The sequence below is a fragment of the Cydia splendana genome, chromosome 25 (assembly GCF_910591565.1).
Source record: "Cydia splendana chromosome 25, ilCydSple1.2, whole genome shotgun sequence".
Classification (NCBI taxonomy): Eukaryota; Metazoa; Arthropoda; class Insecta; order Lepidoptera; family Tortricidae; genus Cydia; species Cydia splendana.
The window spans coordinates 6,766,022-6,787,495 of record NC_085984.1 but is presented as its reverse complement, the minus strand read 5'-3'; the positions used below and the strand labels follow the sequence as shown (position 1 = coordinate 6,787,495).

At 40.0% G+C, this 21,474-nt stretch overlaps 7 protein-coding genes and 1 long non-coding RNA gene across 8 annotated transcripts; 3 read left to right on the top strand and 5 right to left on the bottom strand.

Moving 5' to 3' along the window:
* Nucleotides 1-1,648: 1,648 nt before the first annotated feature.
* On the bottom strand, nucleotides 1,649-2,643 carry LOC134802842 (chorion class CA protein ERA.1-like). The gene is made up of 2 exons (XM_063775576.1): nucleotides 2,483-2,643; nucleotides 1,649-1,970 (listed from the first exon to the last, which is right to left on the bottom strand). The coding sequence occupies exons 1-2, from the start codon at nucleotides 2,531-2,533 to the stop codon at nucleotides 1,710-1,712; spliced, it is 312 nt and encodes a 103-aa protein (XP_063631646.1). The 5' UTR covers nucleotides 2,534-2,643; the 3' UTR covers nucleotides 1,649-1,709.
* A 174-nt stretch (nucleotides 2,644-2,817) lies between these two features.
* LOC134802903 (chorion class CB protein M5H4-like) lies at nucleotides 2,818-3,785 on the top strand. The gene is made up of 2 exons (XM_063775622.1): nucleotides 2,818-2,909; nucleotides 3,415-3,785. The coding sequence occupies exons 1-2, from the start codon at nucleotides 2,862-2,864 to the stop codon at nucleotides 3,772-3,774; spliced, it is 408 nt and encodes a 135-aa protein (XP_063631692.1). The 5' UTR covers nucleotides 2,818-2,861; the 3' UTR covers nucleotides 3,775-3,785.
* Nucleotides 3,786-5,343: 1,558 nt separating this feature from the next.
* Nucleotides 5,344-7,166, bottom strand: LOC134802834 (chorion class A protein Ld12-like). The gene is made up of 2 exons (XM_063775565.1): nucleotides 7,034-7,166; nucleotides 5,344-5,676 (listed from the first exon to the last, which is right to left on the bottom strand). Exons 1-2 carry the CDS (start codon nucleotides 7,082-7,084, stop codon nucleotides 5,371-5,373), a joined length of 357 nt encoding a protein of 118 aa, XP_063631635.1. The 5' UTR covers nucleotides 7,085-7,166; the 3' UTR covers nucleotides 5,344-5,370.
* Nucleotides 7,167-7,344: 178 nt separating this feature from the next.
* LOC134802889 (chorion class CB protein M5H4-like) lies at nucleotides 7,345-8,483 on the top strand. The gene is made up of 2 exons (XM_063775613.1): nucleotides 7,345-7,434; nucleotides 8,097-8,483. The coding sequence occupies exons 1-2, from the start codon at nucleotides 7,387-7,389 to the stop codon at nucleotides 8,475-8,477; spliced, it is 429 nt and encodes a 142-aa protein (XP_063631683.1). The 5' UTR covers nucleotides 7,345-7,386; the 3' UTR covers nucleotides 8,478-8,483.
* Nucleotides 8,484-9,169: 686 nt separating this feature from the next.
* LOC134802660 (chorion class CB protein M5H4-like) lies at nucleotides 9,170-10,207 on the bottom strand. Its single transcript, XM_063775296.1, has 2 exons — nucleotides 10,160-10,207; nucleotides 9,170-9,496 (listed from the first exon to the last, which is right to left on the bottom strand). Exons 1-2 carry the CDS (start codon nucleotides 10,205-10,207, stop codon nucleotides 9,170-9,172), a joined length of 375 nt encoding a protein of 124 aa, XP_063631366.1.
* A 1,437-nt stretch (nucleotides 10,208-11,644) lies between these two features.
* Nucleotides 11,645-12,788, bottom strand: LOC134802825 (chorion class CB protein M5H4-like). The gene is made up of 2 exons (XM_063775553.1): nucleotides 12,652-12,788; nucleotides 11,645-12,072 (listed from the first exon to the last, which is right to left on the bottom strand). The coding sequence occupies exons 1-2, from the start codon at nucleotides 12,697-12,699 to the stop codon at nucleotides 11,689-11,691; spliced, it is 432 nt and encodes a 143-aa protein (XP_063631623.1). The 5' UTR covers nucleotides 12,700-12,788; the 3' UTR covers nucleotides 11,645-11,688.
* Nucleotides 12,789-12,899: 111 nt separating this feature from the next.
* LOC134802659 (chorion class A protein Ld12-like) lies at nucleotides 12,900-13,836 on the top strand. The gene is made up of 2 exons (XM_063775295.1): nucleotides 12,900-13,063; nucleotides 13,531-13,836. Exons 1-2 carry the CDS (start codon nucleotides 13,013-13,015, stop codon nucleotides 13,834-13,836), a joined length of 357 nt encoding a protein of 118 aa, XP_063631365.1. The 5' UTR covers nucleotides 12,900-13,012.
* A 5,675-nt stretch (nucleotides 13,837-19,511) lies between these two features.
* On the bottom strand, nucleotides 19,512-21,190 carry LOC134802684 (uncharacterized). Its single transcript, XR_010145872.1, has 3 exons — nucleotides 21,065-21,190; nucleotides 20,002-20,218; nucleotides 19,512-19,626 (listed from the first exon to the last, which is right to left on the bottom strand). It is a non-coding gene; the product is annotated as an uncharacterized LOC134802684 (long non-coding RNA).
* Nucleotides 21,191-21,474: the final 284 nt, after the last annotated feature.

Below are 21,474 nucleotides of genomic sequence, written 5' to 3'. Positions count from 1 at the left end.
TAAACCGCACTAGTGCTATAATTAGCACATTACGCAACTACCTATGTCGAAAACTTAAAGGGCCATAGGTACTGTAAAACGTTGTACGATACATGTGCGAATAGGTAATTATTCGGTCGTGTTTTAATTTATCGCCACTTGTTGCGAATTTCCTATTTTTCACACTTGTATCGTAATGTACTATATAATATATAATCATTCCAATAGTAATTAAATAAATATTTTTTATCTTGCGTGACAATTAAATGATACTTAGAAAAGTTTTATTGATTTTTAGGGTTCCGTACCCAAAGGGTAAAAAGGGGACCCTAATATTAAGACTCCGCTGTCCGTCTGTCCGTCCGTCTGTATGTCTGTCACCAGGCTGTAACTCATGAACTGTGATAGGTAGATAGTTGAAATTTTCACAGATGATGTATTTCTGTTGCCGCTATAACAACAAATACTAAAAACAAAATAAAATAAATATTTTAAGTACCCATACAACAAACGTGACTTTTTTTGCCGTTTTTTGCGTAATGGTACGGAGCCGTAGCTTCGTGTGCGAGTCCGACTCGCACTTGGCCGGTTTTTTTTTCGTGTCAAGGTCCCTTTTTGATAAGATGGATGCCCAGTAGGCAGCGGTGTTGACAGCCCTGGCTGTCGCGTCCCTCAGGTACAGCTCCTAGCAGTGATGTGGGGCACGCCAGTAGGTACATGCGCCATCGGAGCAGTCCCAATTTGGCCATGTTTTGCTTAAGGTGGGATCAGACGGTTCACTCGGATGAATGTTCACTCGAGTGAATGTTTCATTTTCCTTTCATTTCACGTTCACACACGGCTGCTGGAAAGATTATAAATTTTTTCTTTTCTTTCACTATGGCGTCGAATGAAGTTGTGCGTCTTGGTATAAGTTTAATTTGTGATCAAACATTTAATAAAGATTTTAACAAACAAGATGCAAAGAAAACGTCGTCGGTAGTGGCTGCGACCTTGGATCGCAAGAAGAAATTTATTTGGAGCCTCGAATACATTGCTGAGAGAACTAGCCGATGAAGATCCGAAATCGTATTGCAATCATTTGCGGATCACTTAAAGTAATTTTGCAGAACTTCTATTAATAGTAATAGGTCCGTTAATAGCGAAAGAAAACACTTTAATGAGAGACAGTATACCTAGCCGAATAAAACTCCAAATCCAAATTGTACTGCGATACCTTGCTACTGGCGATTGTTTTGGAACTCTGAGATATTTATACAGGTACCTAGAAATACCATATATCTTACTTTGTTCGTTCCACTTGAACACGATGTTATTGATTTTAAGTTATCTTTGTCTAGCTAGATAGTAGGTAGTATACCCACAGGATTCGAGAAAAATATGTAAAATCCAAATGAACGTTCATTTCTGTGTTCACACTGTTCATTTTTTGTTCATTCGGAGTGCGAGTGAAAGATGCCGAATGAAAATATCCAACATTGTTGGATTCTTTCACTAATGAATTCATTTTTCATTTTTGGTTCATTTTGACGTGTCACTTTGAGTGAAAGATGAATAATGAAACTAGAAAATGAACAAAAAATGAACCGTCTGATCCCACCTTTACAGCGACCAACTTGGGGCCTGAGATTTAATTATTTAAGTCGCAGAAAGAAACGAAGTTTAATTATTATAAAATTTTATTATAAAAAATATCCCAGCGTCTGCATCAGATCTTTGTCAAGAAATAATTAAGCCTTGCAACCGCATCCGCACTGTCCGGATATGGCCACGGAGCCGGACGCAGCCACCTTGCCACCGAAGTCGACGGAGCCGAGCACGGGCACGGAGCCGACGACGACGGTCTGGCCGCTCGCGTCGATGTTGCCGGACACGCCGACCTGCCCGGTGCCCGAGCCGCCGTACGACGTGGCGTAGCTGATGGGTGCGCTCACTGTGGAACTGTACTGACCGTAGTTTTGATTGCAACCACACTGCTGGCTAAAAGCAGTCTGTAAAAGAAAAAAATGTGTTTTACACTATATTTAACTATACACGATTTTATTTGTGTTTGGGGTTATGTAAGGGGTACAAATTAAAGTACGGTGAAACGGACAGTCGCTGCTTGAAGTCAAAAATAGGAATAACCTTAAAATAACAACCTTATGTACGGTCTTCGAGCAATGCCGGCTTCCGACATGTCCGAAGGGAGGAGCCCAAGCGATATCTTACCGTACAAATCGATCTGCCATTTTTTGCGGGGGGAAACGTGCACACAGTCGCACTTTTCACTCACTAGGTACATACTAAATCCAATCTGTAATGACGACTTAAATATATATATAATGACACATGTCAAAGACAAATCTTGCAAACCTCGATCTCTTTTTGTGTACCGATGAGTACAGTTGTACCTATGCTTCGGCAGAGGGGAAATAGTACGAATGCTGTCTTAGGGTCCCGGTGTTGCTCGAAGTGTACGACCATTAGACGTAAAATAAGTAAACACTGTCACTGTACATACCTGGATCAGGAAAGCCTGAACGCACAATAGAAGAACAGCAAAGCGGGACATTTTGAATGTGTTTTCTTCTTTAATAGAAGCTAGAATGATTATTTCAGTTTAAGTACCTACCACTTTTATACTCATAATATTGCAAAGAAAAATGTGGAAATGGGTCATAGATAACGGAAATGTGTTACTAGTCTAGTCTTTCTAAATAGGTTGACTTGCCCTATAAAATGTCACGTACGCAGGTAGTTATCGCGTTAAATGTTTTCGCCTAGTTATTGGCTATCAATTGTTGTTAAGCAAGAACTTTAAGCAAGGTATAAAAGCTGATGTTGGTGCAGTGAATATTTATAGCTTTTTACTGGCAAGAAAAGAACTAACTACTGACAAAATGGTTTCCAAGGCTGTTCTCATCTGCACCTTCGCCTGCATGTTCCAGGTATGTACTTGAATAGAGTAGTTGCTGACTGTAAGCTTGAATATAGTAGTTACCGTGGTCAGGGCCGTCTTAAACTATGCTGGGGCCCTTGGGCACATAAGAATTTGGGGCCCTTTTGGAAAGTAAAGAAAGCTAATTAAACTAATTTTTTTCTACTAATGATCTTCTATTTATTATGGGTAGTCAAATATACTGTTACTGTCTGTCCTTCGGGGCCCCATGAGGATGAGGAGGCACCGGCCCCGTGTGCCCTTATGGTAAAGACGGTACTGCCCGTGGTTGTGGGGGTGGTTATCAGGAGGGTCGTGAGTGATCGTGGGGTTGGTGTTTGGTTGGTAATGGCGTCAACAGTATACATTTATTAAGTTCATGCAAAAATAGTAGTGATAAACATTTCGTAAATCGTATGTGATTAAATTCGAACACTCACCTTCGATTTTGAGTGCTGGAAAGTAAAAAAATTGCTTCTTTAAGAATATTTTAGTATAAAAAACTATAATTTCAGGCTATCAGCGGCCAGAGCTGCTACAGAGCTCTTGGTTCCTCTAGCGACTGCAAGTCCATCGTGATTTCCAACAGCGGTGGTGACCTGCTCATCACCGCTCTCGGCCCCATCTCGCCGTCCGGCATCGCCGTCGCCACCGAGCTGGGTCTGTCCGGCGACTTGGACCTGTCCGGTACGCTGCCGTACCTGAGCGCGGTGGAGTTCCAGGGCCAGTTTGACACCAGCGGCTCGACGCCAGTCTCGTACGGTTGCGGGGACTGCGTCGCCATCACGCAGGAGCTCGGCAACCCGACCGGCGTCAACGCTAACATCAACTCTGGCAACAAAATCGTCAGCGTCTGCGGTTGTGGCAGAAACTGAGATTTACACATGATTTTGTATAAATAAACATTTTGTATTTTACAAGTTATTTCTTTCGTTGTTTTAAGTACAAACAGCAACACTCCTAGCTGGATATCGGTGGACCTTATTACAAAAAGCATAAAGTCCACCGATGTACAGTTAACTGCGTGGGCGATGGTATGTTAGGCAACTTTATTAACCCACATCAAAAAGGAAGAGGTTTCTAATTCGATTTTTTTTTGTTGTTAACTAACTTCAATATTAGGAAAGGAGGCAGTTCCCAATTTGGTTGTATTTTTGATAATTTTTAAAGTTGGTTAGTTTAGAACTCAAGTCAATCGCGTCTTCTCTGTAGACATTGCAAAATTAAGATAATAACAAATTAATTTCTGGGCTTCACCCTTACAGTTAAAATTTTTATCTTCTTTCAAAATGTATTTTGGGCCGTTAACCGATTAAAATTTTGTTCAAGGTTTATATATAGTTTTAGATTGGTTCCATTTTTGAGAAAAGCCAGTTGCTTAAAGCTTTTTTGTATTTTCATCTACAAATCAAGCATTTGCATTTAAACAGTGCTACTTGGTAAAATTGACTTGCTGATGGCGAATGGAGCTCCTCAACGACGAATAATTTACATCTAGCTAGTTAATTTGTTATCAATCCCCCTGATGACGCCGCTGGACGGTCGGCGCAGTCTTAAGTCTTAGAGGATATAACCAAACGGAGACGCCTTGTTTGTAATTTCAGTACAAAACAGTACAACCGATTTTTGCGGGGGAAGGGCACGCCAAATGTATACGTTAAAAATAGCCATGTCAGACAAACGTCAGTCCATACAATGTGTATGACCATTGGCCACCTATTTTCGACAGAGGGGAACGCCTGTTAATGGCTACTCAGTTTGGTTATATCCTCTGTCTTAAGTAGTTAACGTATTATGCACCAGTATTGCACCTACAGTTAATGATTCAAATGACAATGGCATTAGAAACGGATAGATGAAGTTGGATTTATTATTGTATATTTTTTTGTATACTCCCCGTTTCTGGTAGTTCTGTTCTGGCATCTGGCTCTGGTCTGTTTTTTACAGACCCAAATAATTTACATTAAATCCTAATTATTAAAATGGAGTACAGCCTGATTTGAGATCAGGTAAAAAAGAAAACCATAGCCTTTACCACAATAAATATTAATGTAATTAATATATATTTTTTAACCACAGCAGTTTAATATTAATACCGTTACCGTTCTATCCAATCATGGTCAGTTTTTTTAGGAAACCAATGACCAAATTAAAATATTCTTGGTGCTGTTTAATGAGATATTTCTAACTTTCTATCATTAAGTATATGTTTTCTCTTGCAGTATATAATTCTGCAAAATACAGTGTCCTATAGGGCATTTTGTACTCGTACATAGGTATGTAGGAGTCATGGTTAGAAAAATCTTAATTAATCTTAATTAATCTAAATATCTATTCGCGGATTAGCAAAGTAATAGTTTGGTTTTAATTAAAATCTAAAAAGAAGAAAAACTTATAACTGCTTCAAACTTTTATTATGAAAAAATGCCATTGGGTTGCGTTTTAATTAGTCTGCGAAATTTTAGCGAGAATTAAGCTTTGCAACCGCATCCGCACTGTCCGGAGATGGACACGGAGCCGGACGCGGGCACCTTGCCGCCGAACGCGACCGAGCCGAGCACGGGCACGGAGCCGACGACGGCGGTGGTGCCGCTCGCGCCGATGTCGCCGGACACGCCGACCTGCCCGGTGCCCGAGCCGCCGTACGACGCGGAGGAGCCGTAGCTGGACCCGCTCTTGCTGTAGCTGCTGGACGAACTCGACTTGATTCCGCTGAGAGCGACCCCGGAGTTGCCATAGGAGATTTGGTTGCAACCGCACTGCTGACTAAGCACAGCCTGTCAAAGAAAAAAACTTGATTATAATTCTTGTCTTCTTTTGACCTGCGCAAGTCTCGTAAATTACCCTTCACCCTTTAGTACTCCCGTGCCAACTTTAAATCCCCCATTTCACGCTCCTGGCCCTAGAGGATGCCTAAGAATTTTCAGGATTATAAACATCTTTTATCTTTTTACATAATAATCTCAAATAAATAAATATATTAAAATATTATAACATTTAAACATGCAAGACGCTATGTAACGTTTTTATCGGGTTTTCATACCTATTTACTACCTACTGTTTTCTTACTGACATATCATATAGGTCATCATCAGTATTTAAGAGCTATGCTCTTGTCGGTGGAGTAATCGCCACTCTTCTTTCTGCTGGGCCAGCCTTTTAACTCCCTCGTACGCCACGACAGAAACTCTATCTTTTATTTGGCTGAGATATGTGAGCCTGGGCCTTCCTCTGCGTCTTTTCCCCTCAATCTTGCCCTCCAAGATGTTTAAAAAGAATCTGTCGTGCCGTATCAGGTGGCCAACCATCTTGCCCCTTCTGTTAGCTATTGTTAGACATATGTAATCAGGGAAATTTTCTCAGTTAGTAAACACAAATTAGTTACTGGAGCAGGAAACCCTGGGAGTTTATATGTGTCGGCGGCCGATCGTAAGATCAGGCAGATCGTAATGTTCCTGTGTAATGTTTTGACGATTGTCACATTAAACCAAGATATAGGTAGGATAGTGTCGTTAGGTTGCTTCAGATTCCCGAAGGGCAAACTACCCAAAAATAGGAGCCCCGCGTAGCGGGGCTCCGTCGACTTAGGGAACGAGTCAATGATTTTCACGTTTCACGATATGCCTAGGAATTTCACGATATGCCTGATCTTACGATCAGCCGCCGACATATATAAGCTTAACACTTATCTTTCTACCTAACTCTCTTAAAATGACAGTGAGACGTTTTTACGTGATTGAGCAATTTTACAAATATCTTTCGATATTTACACACATATTTATAAATATAAAAAACATGATCGTGCCTTAGTTACATTTCACTTATAGGTATTTTATAGCCTAAGAGTATAGTTACCTACCATTAAATTGACCAATGATTCTTAATGAATTACTATGTATACAGATTTCTATTTACCAACTTATATCGCATTAGTTCGGCGAGGGAATGCTGCCGGCATCTTTGGCACAATGCCAAAACTTATATTATGTTATTTATTATGAATGTTTGTTTGAATAAAGAAATCATTGTAAGCAAAAAACTTATATTTCGAGAAGGAGAAAGCTCTATATTTGGTTATAGCTATTTTTTATTTTAGGAAACGAGAAATTACAAGTACTTAGTATATTTATTTACCTGGACCAGGAAAGCCATGGCGCACAACACAACGACTGCGAAGCGGGACATTTTGAATGTTCTTTCTTCGGTGATGGAAGTTAGAATGATTGTTCTGCTTCCATTGACACATTTATACTTTTCAATTATCGCAGGAGAAATGTGGAAATGGGTCAAAGATAATGCACATGGGGTTCTAGTCTTGGGAAACACCCTAATCAGAGTCACGTACCTGCCAAGTTTTATCAGCACAAATGGATTTTGCGTAGTTATTTGCGTTATTGTGAAGCAAGCTTAGAGGGATATAAAAGCTGAAGCTGGTTACCGACATTTATTCTGTTTGCTAACGAGACAGACTAACGAATACACCTAAAATGGTTTCCAAGGCTGTCATCATCTGCACCCTCGCCTTCATAGGACAGGTATGTTATTAGTTAGGTATTACATTTCTAATTAATATTTTTAACGATTTATATCATTTTAATTACGATACTGAAATTACCGGTTACCCTAATTAGCTAAAAGTTAGTAATGAAACATGTTGCATATTTAAAATTAAATTAACACTGTTAATGCTCGCAACCACGGAATCTACGGGACGGAAAATAAACCGGGGTCACTCAAAACTCATATAAAGGATGACTCATCCTAGGCCGGGCCGGGGCCGGGCCGGAGCCGGGCCGGAGCTTCCGGCGCTTCGTTTTATATGGAAAGCAGCACGTGATCACCGATCAGCCGTCAGAAAATGACATGTCGGACGCCTTGGCCCGTGCGCGGCCCGGTCTAGCGTGAGTCATCCTTAATGGAAACGACTACTCAAAAGTGTACAGACAAAGTAGTAATAATAAAACCATTCTGAATACAACCCGTAAAAATAGAGTTATGGAAGTTTTCATATAAAATTTCCAACTAACGAGAGAAAATCGGTAGATTCCCCATTAGATTCCTCGTTAGATTCCTCATTATTCTGATGGATGTAAATATTCTCATAGTGCGTGTTTTTGTACCAGGCTGCCGAATATTTGCAAGTACTTGTAGGTCTACTTTTAGCAAGAATAGTTTCCCAATCTACTAATAATTACAGACTATCAGCGGGCCGAGCTGCTACATAGCTAGCTCCCCCAAGCTAGCAAGCTCCTCTAGCTACTCCTCCGGCAGCTGCCAGTCCATCGTCATCTCCAACAGCGGCGGCGAGCTGCTCATCACCAGCATCGGCCCCATCTCGCCCTCCGGCATCGCCGTCGCCACCGAGCTGGGCCTGGCTGGAGACTTAGAGCTCTCCGGCGAGCTGCCGTACCTGAGCGCGGTGGAGTTCCAGGGCCAGTTCGACACCAGCGGCTCGGCGGGGGTCTCGTACGGTTGCGGGGACTGCGTCGCCATCACTCAGGAGCTCGGCAACCCGAGCGGCGCTAACGCCAACCTCAAGTCTGGCTCCTCCAAAATTATCAGCTGCGGTTGTGCCTAATTTCAAAAATTATGGATACCTGTATTTGATACGAATAAACAATTTGCACGCGTAACGATTTCTTTTATCTTAAAATTAAGTGGTCCAAACGATCTGTTTGCCCTGTCTGCATGTCAGAACAACTTTAAGTATGTACAATAATTATATATGTATATAAGAAAAATTATTACTGAAATATCAATAGGCACAGGTCTTATATGTAGTTACTCGTAACATTTTCTTATCGCATGACGGTACGGAATCCTCCATCAAAGAGGACTCACGATAGACCGGACCGGGGCCGGGCCGGAGCTCCCGGCGCTTAGTTTTCTATGGACCATGTGATCACCAATCAGCCAGCCGTCATAGTAAATGACATGTCGGAAACTTCCGCCCGGGCCGGGCCCGGGTCGGGCCCGGGTCGGGCCCGGTCTAGCGTGAGTCATCCTTTATGCGTGATCCGTTGACAACATGGTCAGCTACAAAAGAGAGCCATCTACAAGTCACCTAATCCATAATCAATAATTTAATCAAGGTTATTAAGAAAGGCCAAAGTGTTGTTTGGCCAGATAAAAGAAGAAAATGAAATAAAATTTTAAAAATCAGTTTTTTATATAAATTTTAATGTATAGTGAATCATGTCCCTGTGTCCTGAGCTATGAAAAAGTTCTGCATTAGTGTCATAGTTGCATATCATACGCAAGCACATTTACCTAGCTTGAAGTTTTTTTATTTCTAACATGAAGAAGTTCGGATCCACAGTTACTGAAGCCATCTATCTGCTGCGTGATGGCGACGCAGTCCCCGCACCCGTACGACACTGGCGCCGTACCGCTGGTGTCGAACTGGCCCTCGAACGCCACCGCGCTCAGGTACGGCAGCGCGCCGGACAGGTCCAGGTTGCCGGACAGGCCCAGCTCCGTGGCGACGGCGATGCCGGACGGCACGATGGGACCGATAGCCTGTATGTTCAGGGCGCCGCCGCTGCTGGGTATGCTTATCGACCTACAATTGCTACCACAGCTTTGTCCAGTGATACTCTGTCAAACAAAATATAATAGTAATAACTATAGTTAAAAAGTATCTAAAGGTAGTAGTATATAAGTATAGTGCAATATGTGAATTGCAACAATAGGTACTTACATCATTACATTACTTTAAAAAAGTTCGTCGAAAGTATTTGATTGCGATCGCATTATTAACTGCTCTAGCGATGACACTTAATAAACATTAAAAACTAAAATTCACACGACCCATTGACGTATATATCTCAGAACCGGCTTTACGGGCAATAAGAATTGGGAAAATGAATGGGGCCAGTACAGCGGTGTGACACCGCTACAACGCGATTGGTTGATAAGTTCGCATCACGCATGTGATTGGTTGATGAGTACGCATCACGCGCGCAATTGGTCGCAACTAGTTGCGTTAGGCTGTACGATTGGCTCGAATTCGTGAGTGACACCGCTGAACTACCATTTTTAGTGCCCATAAGGCCAGTCCTTAGATATAATATGTCAATGACACGACTGGAATATTCTTTATGTAAGTATGAAAATGAAAGTGCCACATGTAAAAATAAATTTTTAGCATCGGGTTTGTCCCTAATTAACGGTAACAATTATGAATACTTAAACTTTAAACATCCAGCAGATCTAATGCATGACGTAGAAATTCTTGTAATTATTTAAGTAAGTATATACCTGGACCAAGGAGGCAAAAGCGCACAAAATGACCACTCTAGAAACCATTCTTGATGTTTCTAAGTTTATCATGAAACTAGGAATGAATAATCAGGTCAACCTTCGTGTTTTTATACTATTCCATAAATCTTGCTTCACTTCACGAGAAAACAGTTTAACAATTTGTATGTCATTGCCAATATTTAAGTAACTATATTTTGACATTAAGAACCAATTAAGTCTATTTGGTAAGGTAGCGTAGTTATTAACCGTTATCACTGAAATATTTCTACATTTCAAATACCATGTCAGTATAAAAGAATCTGTATATTGGCTGACTTATTTCCCTACTTACTCCGTTGGCTCAGCGACCCAAAATGAGACTTGGCACAAGACAGCGCCACTTTTTTCGGTCCTGTGCGACCTCTCGCCAATTGTTGACTCGAAATTCGCGCAGATCCGCCTCCACCATGTCGCAACATCGATACCTGGGGCGTCCGATAGGATATATTAGCTGACTATTCTAATTCTTGTGTTGAATGAATATTTTAGGAGTTCTAAAATGTCTCGATTCTTAGTAATGGCCCTGTGTGTCCAGACTTGCCGGCTTCAGGTAAAGAAAATAACTCATTTTACTGCGCTGCACATACGAAGCTGGCCAGTGCTGGGTTCAACCCGGGAAAGGATAAAATAGTACACGATACAAGTGCGCAAAAAAAAAAAGGAATAACACGACCGAAGGGAGTGTCTTAAATCGACACTAGTTGCGAATTACCTATTCGCACATGGAACGTACAACGTTTTACAGTAGGTACATTAGGCCCTTTAAATTTTCGGCATAGTTACGTAATGTGCTAATCGCACTAGTGTGGTAAAGTAGCACCATATGTACCTACTGTAACACAGCCACACCATGCACCATGCAAAGTAGCACCATGTGTACATATTTACAGTACATATGGGGCTACTATAAGTATGTCAAATTCCATCAAAAACTGTAAAGCCGTTATTGCGTGAACGAACAATCATCCAAGTAAACTAACATAAAAACTTTCATATGATATTAGTGGAATTCCTACCTATCGAGTGTTAGGACTTGCATAATAAAAATAATAAGATTTAGGTATTATAAATTATAATACAAATCTGACTTAGCGAAAATCTTGGTAACAAATATCAATTGTCATCAGAAATAAACAAGTAAATTATAATGGGTACCTATATACCTATTGATGCAAATATGTTTCTTAAATAAGGTCAATGTGGCTAATTCCGTCAGGGGATATTTCAATTTAGTTTCGGCAATCAAAAGCAAATGGTTTTTTTCTTACGATTGAAAATCTATGTTATTATTGATCACTGATCACTCATTAAATATGATGCCATTTTAAGGGATAAAACCAAAAACGTCACTTTTGACACTGATAAATCAGTATAATATCGGAAACAGATCGAATAACTAACCTACTAAGTATTAGAATAATAAATAGTCTGTATGATTATTTATACAAATCATTTATTCGTATAAAAAAATAAAAATCATTTTTTTATTAGTACTTGGCACAACCGCAGCTGACGATTTTGGAGCCAGAGTTGATGTTGGCGTTGGCGCCGCTCGGGTTGCCGAGCTCCTGCGTGATGGCGACGCAGTCCCCGCAACCGTACGAGACCCCCGCCGAGCCGCTGGTGTCGAACTGGCCCTGGAACTCCACCGCGCTCAGGTACGGCAGCTCGCCGGAGAGCTCCAAGTCTCCAGCCAGGCCCAGCTCGGTGGCGACAGCGATGCCGGACGGCGAGATGGGGCCAAGGGCGGTGATGAGCAGCTCGCCGCCGCTGTTGGAGATGACGATGGACTGGCAGCTGCCGGAGGAGTAGCTAGAGGAGCCTGCTAGCTTGGGGGAGATAGATTTGTAGCAGGTCGGCCCGCTGATAGCCTGTAATTAGAATAGATATTGAGAAATCCCTACTGTCTAAAACTATGTGTATGACTTGTACTTCCAATTATTTGGCACCCTGACACAGTAAACCTGAATTCACGTCGATCGGAATTATGAAAAAAAAAACGATAAGTGCAAACAGCGCCCTTAATTAGCTGAGGTAAACATTTTGAACCTTTCGGGTCAATTTGTAGAAGATTTTGCATGTATATCTAATTCTAGTATGGTCTCAAAATTTGGTTTATTTTCTACTAGCTTTTGCCCGCGACTTCGTCTGCGTGGAATTAGTGACAGCAGCTAAAGTAGGTATAGCGCCTGAATAATGCTAATAGCAATCATTCAATTCGCGCATTGTTTGCTTCAATTATTAGGCAACTCTTTCAATTCCACCCCCCTTTGCACTCTCTTCAGGGATGATTTCCTACATAAAAACTATCCTATGTCCTTCCCCGGGACTCAAACTATCTCTATACCAAATTTTAACTAAATCGGTTCAGCGGCTTAAGCGTGAAGAGGTAACAGACATCAGACACACTTTCGCCTTTATAATTACCTATGGATAATGTAATAACATACCTGTCCAATGAAGGCGAGGGTGCAGATGATGACAGCCTTGGAAACCATTTTAGGTGTATTCGTTAGTCTGTCTCGTTAGCAAACAGAATAAATGTCAGTAACCAGCTTCAGCTTTTATATCCCTCCTAAGCTCTTGCCTCACAATAACGCAAATAACTACGCAAAAACCATTTGTGCTGATAAAACTTGGTAGGTACGTGACTCTGATTAGGACAAAACAGGTGTTTCCCAAGACTAGAACCCCATGTGCATTATCTTTGACCCATTTCCACATTTCTCCAACGATAATAAATAGTATAAATGTGTCAATGGAACTAGAACAATCATTCTAACTTCCATTACCGAAGAAAGAACATTCGAAATGTCCCGTTTTGCAGTCGTTGTGTTGTGCGCCATGGCTTTCCTGGTCCAGGTAAATATAGTTTTAATTTCTTGTTAACTAAAATAAAATACAAAATGTCTCTAAGTATACTTCGTTAGTGTAATTTGCTGTTACACTAAATTATGTACTTATAAGGTTCACTTATGTAATCATCTAGCTTAAAAAACTTACTACTTACCCACTTAGGTAATAGGAGGTATAAAGTGAGAAATTTTGTATGTATGGATGGATGTAGGTATATTCAATCACGCAAAACGGCTACCTAATTGAGTTTGGATTAAGTTTGCTACACAGATAATACACAGATAATTGAATATAGACGATACCAAAGATAATAGAGCGAACAGAGTTACATCATATTTTTGATAATTGGTACTATTTATACCGTAATAAATCGATTCGGGATCAGATATAAAGGGTTTAAACTAAGACGATTAAAGAGAGGTATATGGGTACAGTGTAAAAATGTACTACGTACTTTTCTTTTCCTTTGACAGGCTGTGCTTAGCCAGCAGTGCGGTTGCAACCAAATCTCCTATGGCAACTCCGGGGTCGCTCTCAGCGGAATCAAGTCGAGTTCGTCCAGCAGCTACAGCAAGAGCGGGTCCAGCTACGGCTCCTCCGCGTCGTACGGCGGCTCGGGAACCGGGCAGGTGGGCGTGTCCGGCGACATCGGCGCGAGCGGCACCACCTCCGTCGTCGGCTCCGTGCCCGTGCTCGGCTCCGTCACGTTCGGTGGCTGCGTGCCGGCGTGCGGCTCCGTGTCCATCTCCGGACAGTGCGGATGCGGTTGCAAAGCTTAAGGGAAGGGCCCTTGGAAAATTATAGCAGCGGGGCATATATTCCTATTTGATATTTTATTAATTGAAAGAAAATTTTAATTCCAGCGATCATTTGCTATCTGAAATGTAAATAAATGGCTTTCTTTGTAATAAAATTGTGCAGCACTTATGCATTTTTTATTTCTTTAAGAATATTTAACTTATACATAATATAGGTACATCAGCGGGCTTAGCAAGGTTATATCATATTGCGCGTGGAATCTACTGTCGTCTTTTAACGATAGTCGTATTTTTATCGTTTTGCTGAACATGGTTACGGGATACGATAAGAATACCACGTCGATATCGTATAAAGTTATCCACTATCATTCGTAAGTGACCACGATTGTCTATGCCTAGAGTTTATGAAAAATCCATTTAATGCCTGGCTTTATTAAAATGTCGGACGTGTGTCGGACGATGTTTGAAAACGAATAGTTAGTTTTATTACTACACTTCCAAATTGAAAAATGTTTAAATGAGTGACAGCTTTATACAAATTGACTTACATTATAACATGCACGGATAATCGTGTTTTCTCAACTGACAATTCACTTGACATTGACAAGCATCGCGTATGCGCATGATTCAGTGAATTTAGTGAAAATACAAACCAAGTCGAAGAAAAATACTGATTTGCTGTGTAAACTAAAGGAAATGCCACCCAAAATGTAAGTTTCTCTAATTTATTTATAGAAAAAGTTATAGTTCGTTTGATCATTAACTGGTTTTGTCATGAATATGTTTAATTTCAGTCGATGCTTCGGCGCACAAGAAAATGCTAGCCAAATATATAACTCAGCATCCCCTGTTCGCCTACACCTACAGGGAGATTCATGAGCCTCTCGGAACCCAGAGATACAAAATGCAATGCTGCACAGTGCACACAAGTTCTAAGATCTAGAAGAAAGGATTGAAGATGTAAGTACACCTTTCTTAAACTAAAATCATGAAAAGTTTCTGGTGCCTTTTAATATTATTGACACTTAATATCTATTTCTTCTCATTCTATCTATTATGTTCTACTAAGTGACAAAAGTTTGTTAAAAACCTGTTCTATCACTACTATAATTGCAGGAAGTTGATTGGCAACAATGATGTGTAAAAGTTACACTACAACACTACCTATGCATACATTTATTCACACTGCATAAAAAGTGCATACTTAAGGGTTCTAACAAATATTAAAATCTTTGAAACCCGTAGACCTCACTTTAAAAACTTATATATTTTTTTACTCTCTTTGTATATTCTAGAAGCTGGTTTTGTAGCAAGAATAAAAGTTTATTGAAAAAGAAAAAGACACACTTTATGCCATAAATCTAAGACATAAAGATAAAATATTATTAATAAGTATTTAGTTTTTATGCCCGTTCCGGATGTCCCGCTCACTTAAACTTTAAGTCCTTCCTCTTCATAACCGTTTTATGTATGATTGTTTTGCCATTCAGGCAACCTATCTATGGAATGCACTCCCTCTACCTGCAAGACAAGCCCCAAGAAAATTTGTTTTTTGAGTAGTCATGCTCGGTAGTTATCTGCTAAATGTCTCGTCTAGTGTCTATCATCCCATATACATATTAGTACATTTATTTTTATAACATATATGTATGTTTATGTTAGTATGTATATCTAAGATATACCTACTGCATTTGCTTTTTGATTGGTTTTTGCACCAACCTTTAGTGTTTATATGTGACGTCCCACGGGTAAAGGTACCTTATGGCGGTTGGCGCTTACGCTATTAACTATTAACGCCGCTCCAATATTATTGCGGCGCTATGCGACGTAAGCGCCAGCCGCCATAAGGTACCTTTTGCCGTGGAACGTCACATATTTGTTTCTATGGTTGACTAGTAGGTGATAGATAATGCCTTTTGGCATTAAGTTCGCCATTTTTACGTAATTCTATATTTTTGTGCAATAAAGTTTATAAATTAAATAAATAAAGTAGCCATACCCACAAGTAACTTACAAATTCCCTGCAAGAGTTAGGCCGGCGCCCCACTGCTGCGCACGCTATGTACACGACCCACGTTCCTATACAAAATTTCGTGGGCTTGCCCACGGTTTGTATTAAAACGTGGGCCGTGGATGTAGCGTGCGCAGCAGTGGGGCGCCGGCCTTATTCAATACAAATAAATTGTATTCCCTATATCCTACTCGTACAATATTCTTACTTATAACATGTAGGTAATATAGGAATACTAGGAACAGTTATGTTAGCACTAAAGCTGGCCATATACATTTGACAGCTAAGTTTGACCCACTTCCCGATTTCCGATTGAGCTGAAATTTTGCATACATAACAATATGTAAATCGGATGACAATTGCAATATTATGATGACATGGAGCTGATCTGATGATGGAGACATGAGGTGGCCATGGGAACACTGTGATAAAACAACGCAAACTAATTGTGCTTGGTGTTGTTAGAATGGACTCATGGAGTATTAGTTGCCTGTTGAAAGAAAAGTACAGTCAGCGATAAAAGCTTGTACCAAAAATTATATTTTTGCCAAAAACTTATTTATATTGTTAGGGCTTGGGAGTAGAAGCTGGTTTCTTTACTGCTGGCAGCTGGAATATTTTTTTTGTGTTTGGTAAAGTGGTCTATTGTACCTATACCTGACTATGGGAATGATTTTAGCAGCCTATGTATGTGTGTGGGTATGTTTGTGTCGTATATTACCCTAGCATAGAATATCTGAGATACATTTTGATAAATAAGGTGTTCGTTGGTTTGTTTTTATGACGCAAGTGGTACAGAACTACACTTGATACATAATACAACTTTAATAACGGATAAATAATTACTAGAACAAAATTCAATTTATTTTCAATCGATAATTTGGACAACTGTAACAAAAAAATCCCCCTGGCTTAAAAACGAGAGCTTTCTAAAAGTGACATTAATTTCACATAATTTGCCAATGAACCGCTGTAAGTACTAGCCTGCGCCTGACCTCATCTAATATAATTTGTTTCTGTTTCAGTCATAACATATTGGAGGCTTGAAAGTGCACATACCCATAGATTGGACGTTAAGCTCAACGAGACCATGCGATGCATCTCAGGCACTATCCGATCTACAACCGCCACTGGCTGCCGGCATTGAGTCACATTGCCCCTCCTCACATCCGACGACTCAAGGCGTTGAAGAGGGAGGCTGAGAATATCACGAATAACCCCACAATGCCTGTCCACGAGGAATTCTGCCGCCCGACTGCCCGCCGACCCTGTGCTACAGCTGGGAGCCTGAGCAGCTTTAATATTTCGGATAGGTGGATAGCGGAATGGTCAGCTTCGGCAGCTCGGAGTTGCTGTATATCTGACCCAACTAAAAAACCAAAAGGGTTTGACCTTCCTCGGAAAATCTGGTGCCGCCTGAGAACCGGACATGGCCGCTGCAATTCAGCCACACAAATGGAGATAGACGGCTTTCCCACTTTGCGAATGCAGAATGCAGACCACTTAGCATATCTTCCAACGCTGCCCACTCCACTCCTCCTCCACTCCTGGGCCTGTTGAGGACCTGAAGACCGTGACACCTGACTTGGTTGCTTGGCTTGGCAACCTCAAGGCTACACTCTGAATGCCCTCATCAGTTTATGATATGAAATGAAATCACTTTATTGGAGCATTCCACGAGCTGTCCCGTACAAACGCATTTTATTTCCTGTGTTGCGACTTTTTTTTTCGCCATTTAAAGCAAGCGATTAATTTTCCGTGCATGTTTGACCATTTGTCATAGAAAAGGAAACTCTTATACCTGCAAATCTCCAGAAAATCTGCATTTCTACGGGACAAACGGTAGACAATTGCATGGAATGCTCCATTGCCAAAACATGATAAGTTGATGGTAGAAAAAATATTAGGAATACAAACCATATACCTACATATAAATTCTATGTTAAGTATGTACTAAGTTATTCTAGGTTAAGTACTAACTTATTGTCTACTCTATACATAGGTAATTACATTTAGCAAGACATGTTGGCCGTGGGTACCAAGCTCAGCATGTGCTAGACTGGCGTCCAGCGCTGGTTTTCAGTTTGGCCCCTTTTTGTTGGAGGTCTGAGAGGAATGTTGATCTTTTCTGCGCCGTTAAGCATTCTATTTATATTGGAAACGAAACTTATAGATGAGCAGTTATGAAATAGCAATAATACAATAATATGGATATCAAATGTGCCCCGTGCTTTCACGTGCCCCGGGCGCCGTCCAAGGGGGGGCGCCAAAATGGGCTAAAGACTACCTCTCCGCCTTGCCAAAGGCAGCAGGGAAACTTTTGTCAGTCGTATTTACCACCACTGTGAAGTGTGAAATGCGGATGGTAATCTGGCCCACAGCGCAAAAGAGAAAGACGATCTTTTAGGAACTCTTTTTGCATCGAACTCGACCTTGAAAGACGACGGTAGCGTTTAGCGTTTACCCTCCCATAGAAATTGGACCAGCCAAAATGTATGAAACAGCCAAATTTTTTTTCGCGACTTAGGGGTTGGTCCCATTTCGTTTCGGAGAGGGGGGGGGGGGGGGAGGCGCAAATTTGGTGCCTGCCCCGGGCGCCATATGACGTTCCTGGTACAAAAGCTGTTCATACTTCATAGTAATCCAGCGATAAAGCTGCTGGCATGATGGGCACTTTCACACCGGGTACGGCAGCCAATGATTTGTTTGTACACCTACATTTAATGTGTAAATAAACTTTGTTTAATTTTTTGGCAATAGTTGTTTTATTTACCCATTTATAATATTCTCTCTAGCACAGAGCCGAAATTGTTAACTTATCTATAGAGTTTAGTAAACAAAAAAGACTTGACAACACCACAAGTGACGAGAATTGTCATTCTTGTATCTACCTAAATGGAATTTAACATAGTTTTTAATATTCAACATTAGTTATTGGCGTATTGAGTCTGACCGCAGTTATAGTCACTAAAGTAGACTTATTAGCATAATAGAGCATTTAGGAATATTCTTATTTGACCTTTTCACCGCCAGACTCACTAGACGCGTCGTTAAGACGCGTCTTTTCATACAAACGTAGTCCACATTTTTCTCTCTGGATAATAACATTAAATATTTTGATACAATTTGTTGTATATCATATCGACATCAACTACAGCCATGCCCCTACGTTTGTTCTTTTTTTTTATTTTTTTTTATTATAAGAGTTAGAAGCATTTAAAAATTTGTATGTAATCTGTTTTCCGCTCCTAATTTTTACAATAATCAAAAATTCGAACGTAGGGGCATAGCTATATGGTTAATATACATTAAATTATGTAAAAATATTTTCCATAATGTCAATATCCAGAGAGGAAAATGAGGACTACGTTTGTATGGAGAAGCGGAAGCGGCCATCTCCCTTTCCTCTTAAGTAAGAACGTGCCTAAAATGTTTTTATTACCTATGCTTTCATTGTACTATACTGCATATGAGTCGGATTTTACATTTAGAAGCTATAATATCACAAATTTTGTACGCATAAGGCTAAAATGAAAAATAAGAATAAGTGACACCTACATTGAAGCATGCCCGGGAATGGTGTTCTGTGTGAAGATTATCCGTCTTGAATGTTTACTAGTCTCTACTTGTATAGAAATATAGGTAAATTAGGTAGGTATTTGTGTGATAGTAAAACATAGTAATAGGCGAAATATGTATTTATTAAGCTTATTAAGAGCCGGTTTTGTGCATGCTTGCATGCTTAGGAAGTTTTTTAGGAGCGTCTTCTCTAATTTTTCCCTTGATCCACGAGAAGTTTTCTGGAAGAAAAAGAAGGAAATAAGTAAAAGTAGGTTCATGTGGCAGCGATGGAGTAAGTATTTTCACATGAGTGCAGTCTAGTGCACTCAAGATATATACTAAACAATCGCCAGGAATAATATCCATTAAACAAGGCAGCACATTAGAACTAGGTGCCTTAGTTAAACCTAATAAGTATTGCATTCCCAGATTATATATCCCAGAGATAACTACTTATCATACATAACTATCAAACAATGGGTAGGTACATATCTCAATGCATAATACAGCCGCACTCATACTTATTCAAAAAAGGAAAAGTTACTAAGACAGTCCTTGTGGAAAGTCACAGTTTTTTATGTCTAATACTTAATTCAGTGCTCAAAAGAACTTACCTTCTGTTTACAGCATCTACAAACTGCTCGAGGTTCAGGCTTACAGTAGTGTGGCCAATCCAGTCAGTAGTGCTCCAATGGACAAGCCATGATCTTGACTAGTCCCACGTTGGTAGTTAATTGCCATCAGCTAGCAGGTGTAACTGTTACACACCAGCAGCTGCTGCTGCTGCTGCTGGTGTAGGTGTGCTGCTGGTGTGGTGTATACTGTTAGAACCTAAAACAAATAAGTACCTAATTACAGTACCGGCCAATAATATATCACCTCCATGCTTTTACGGTATAACTTTTTTTTATATTTGTGAGTGACTTCCACAGCTTTAGGTAGTTTAGTAGTATTCCTTGTCCAGCGATGAGAAAAATTGGTCTATGTAATGATTTTTTCATAGAGGTTTTTTGTTTTAATGTATGGTCAACTTCATTATTTTTAAAGAGCTTTTTTAGTAATATGCTGAGTCTCTTATTGTAGTTCACAGTATTTCAGTATTCATAATATCTTATACCTTTAAACGAGCAATTCTTGTATATTTATTTATTTATATGTATATATATTTCGGGGATATCGGAAACGGCTCCAACGATTTCGATGAAATTTGCTATATGGGGGTTTTCGGGGGCGAAAAATCAATCTAGCTAGGTCTCATCTCTGGAAAAACATGCATATTTATATAAAATGACTAGTAAAATATGAAATCTACAAACTAACCTACTACAAGTTCATACAAAAACACACAAAGGTGATATGTTATTGACCGGTACTGTAAATCTAATTTTGTCAAGTAGATTTTCCCCCTGGAGGTTAGGATATGAATGTTGAAGTAAATAGTAGCTTAAGTAACCTCTGTTAGTAGGTTAGTAGCATAAGTAAGAGATTGTACAACAGATATCTTAACATACTAACTTTTACATATAATAATGAGGCCGGTACCTAGTATTGAAGAGTTTAGTAGCATTGTCATTAAGACGTCTGTTTTACATAGAATCAATGATTTCAAATATAATAGGGTCTATGCATAGAATACATATTAACTTTATAAGAAACACTGCAATTTTATAGCTTTACCTTTGAGATGTTTTGGTAGGTAACCCATCACCGTTTTGAAGCTCGGCGTTAAATTCGGCACATAAGTAAATGCACTGCACACTCCTTACGCACTCTGTAAATATGCCAAAACTCTTCGTCCGTCATATCAAATGGGCTGCAAGTGTTTCTTAAAGCTGTTTACGATATTTTTCTTCAACAGCAGCCGCGAGTAGGAATAATAAAATTTGACTTCCCTGCGAAGAAAATATTGACAATATTATATACAGCGGAACATTGTAACTAATAACTCTTAATATAATCATAGAAAAACTGATATTTACCTGTAATTTATACCTTAAAATATGATTATTCACTACTTTTGCTTTCACGACAAGGCTTATCGTCATCTAAGAAGCACGTAGTTAAAATTAACTAAGTTGAACTGTCAA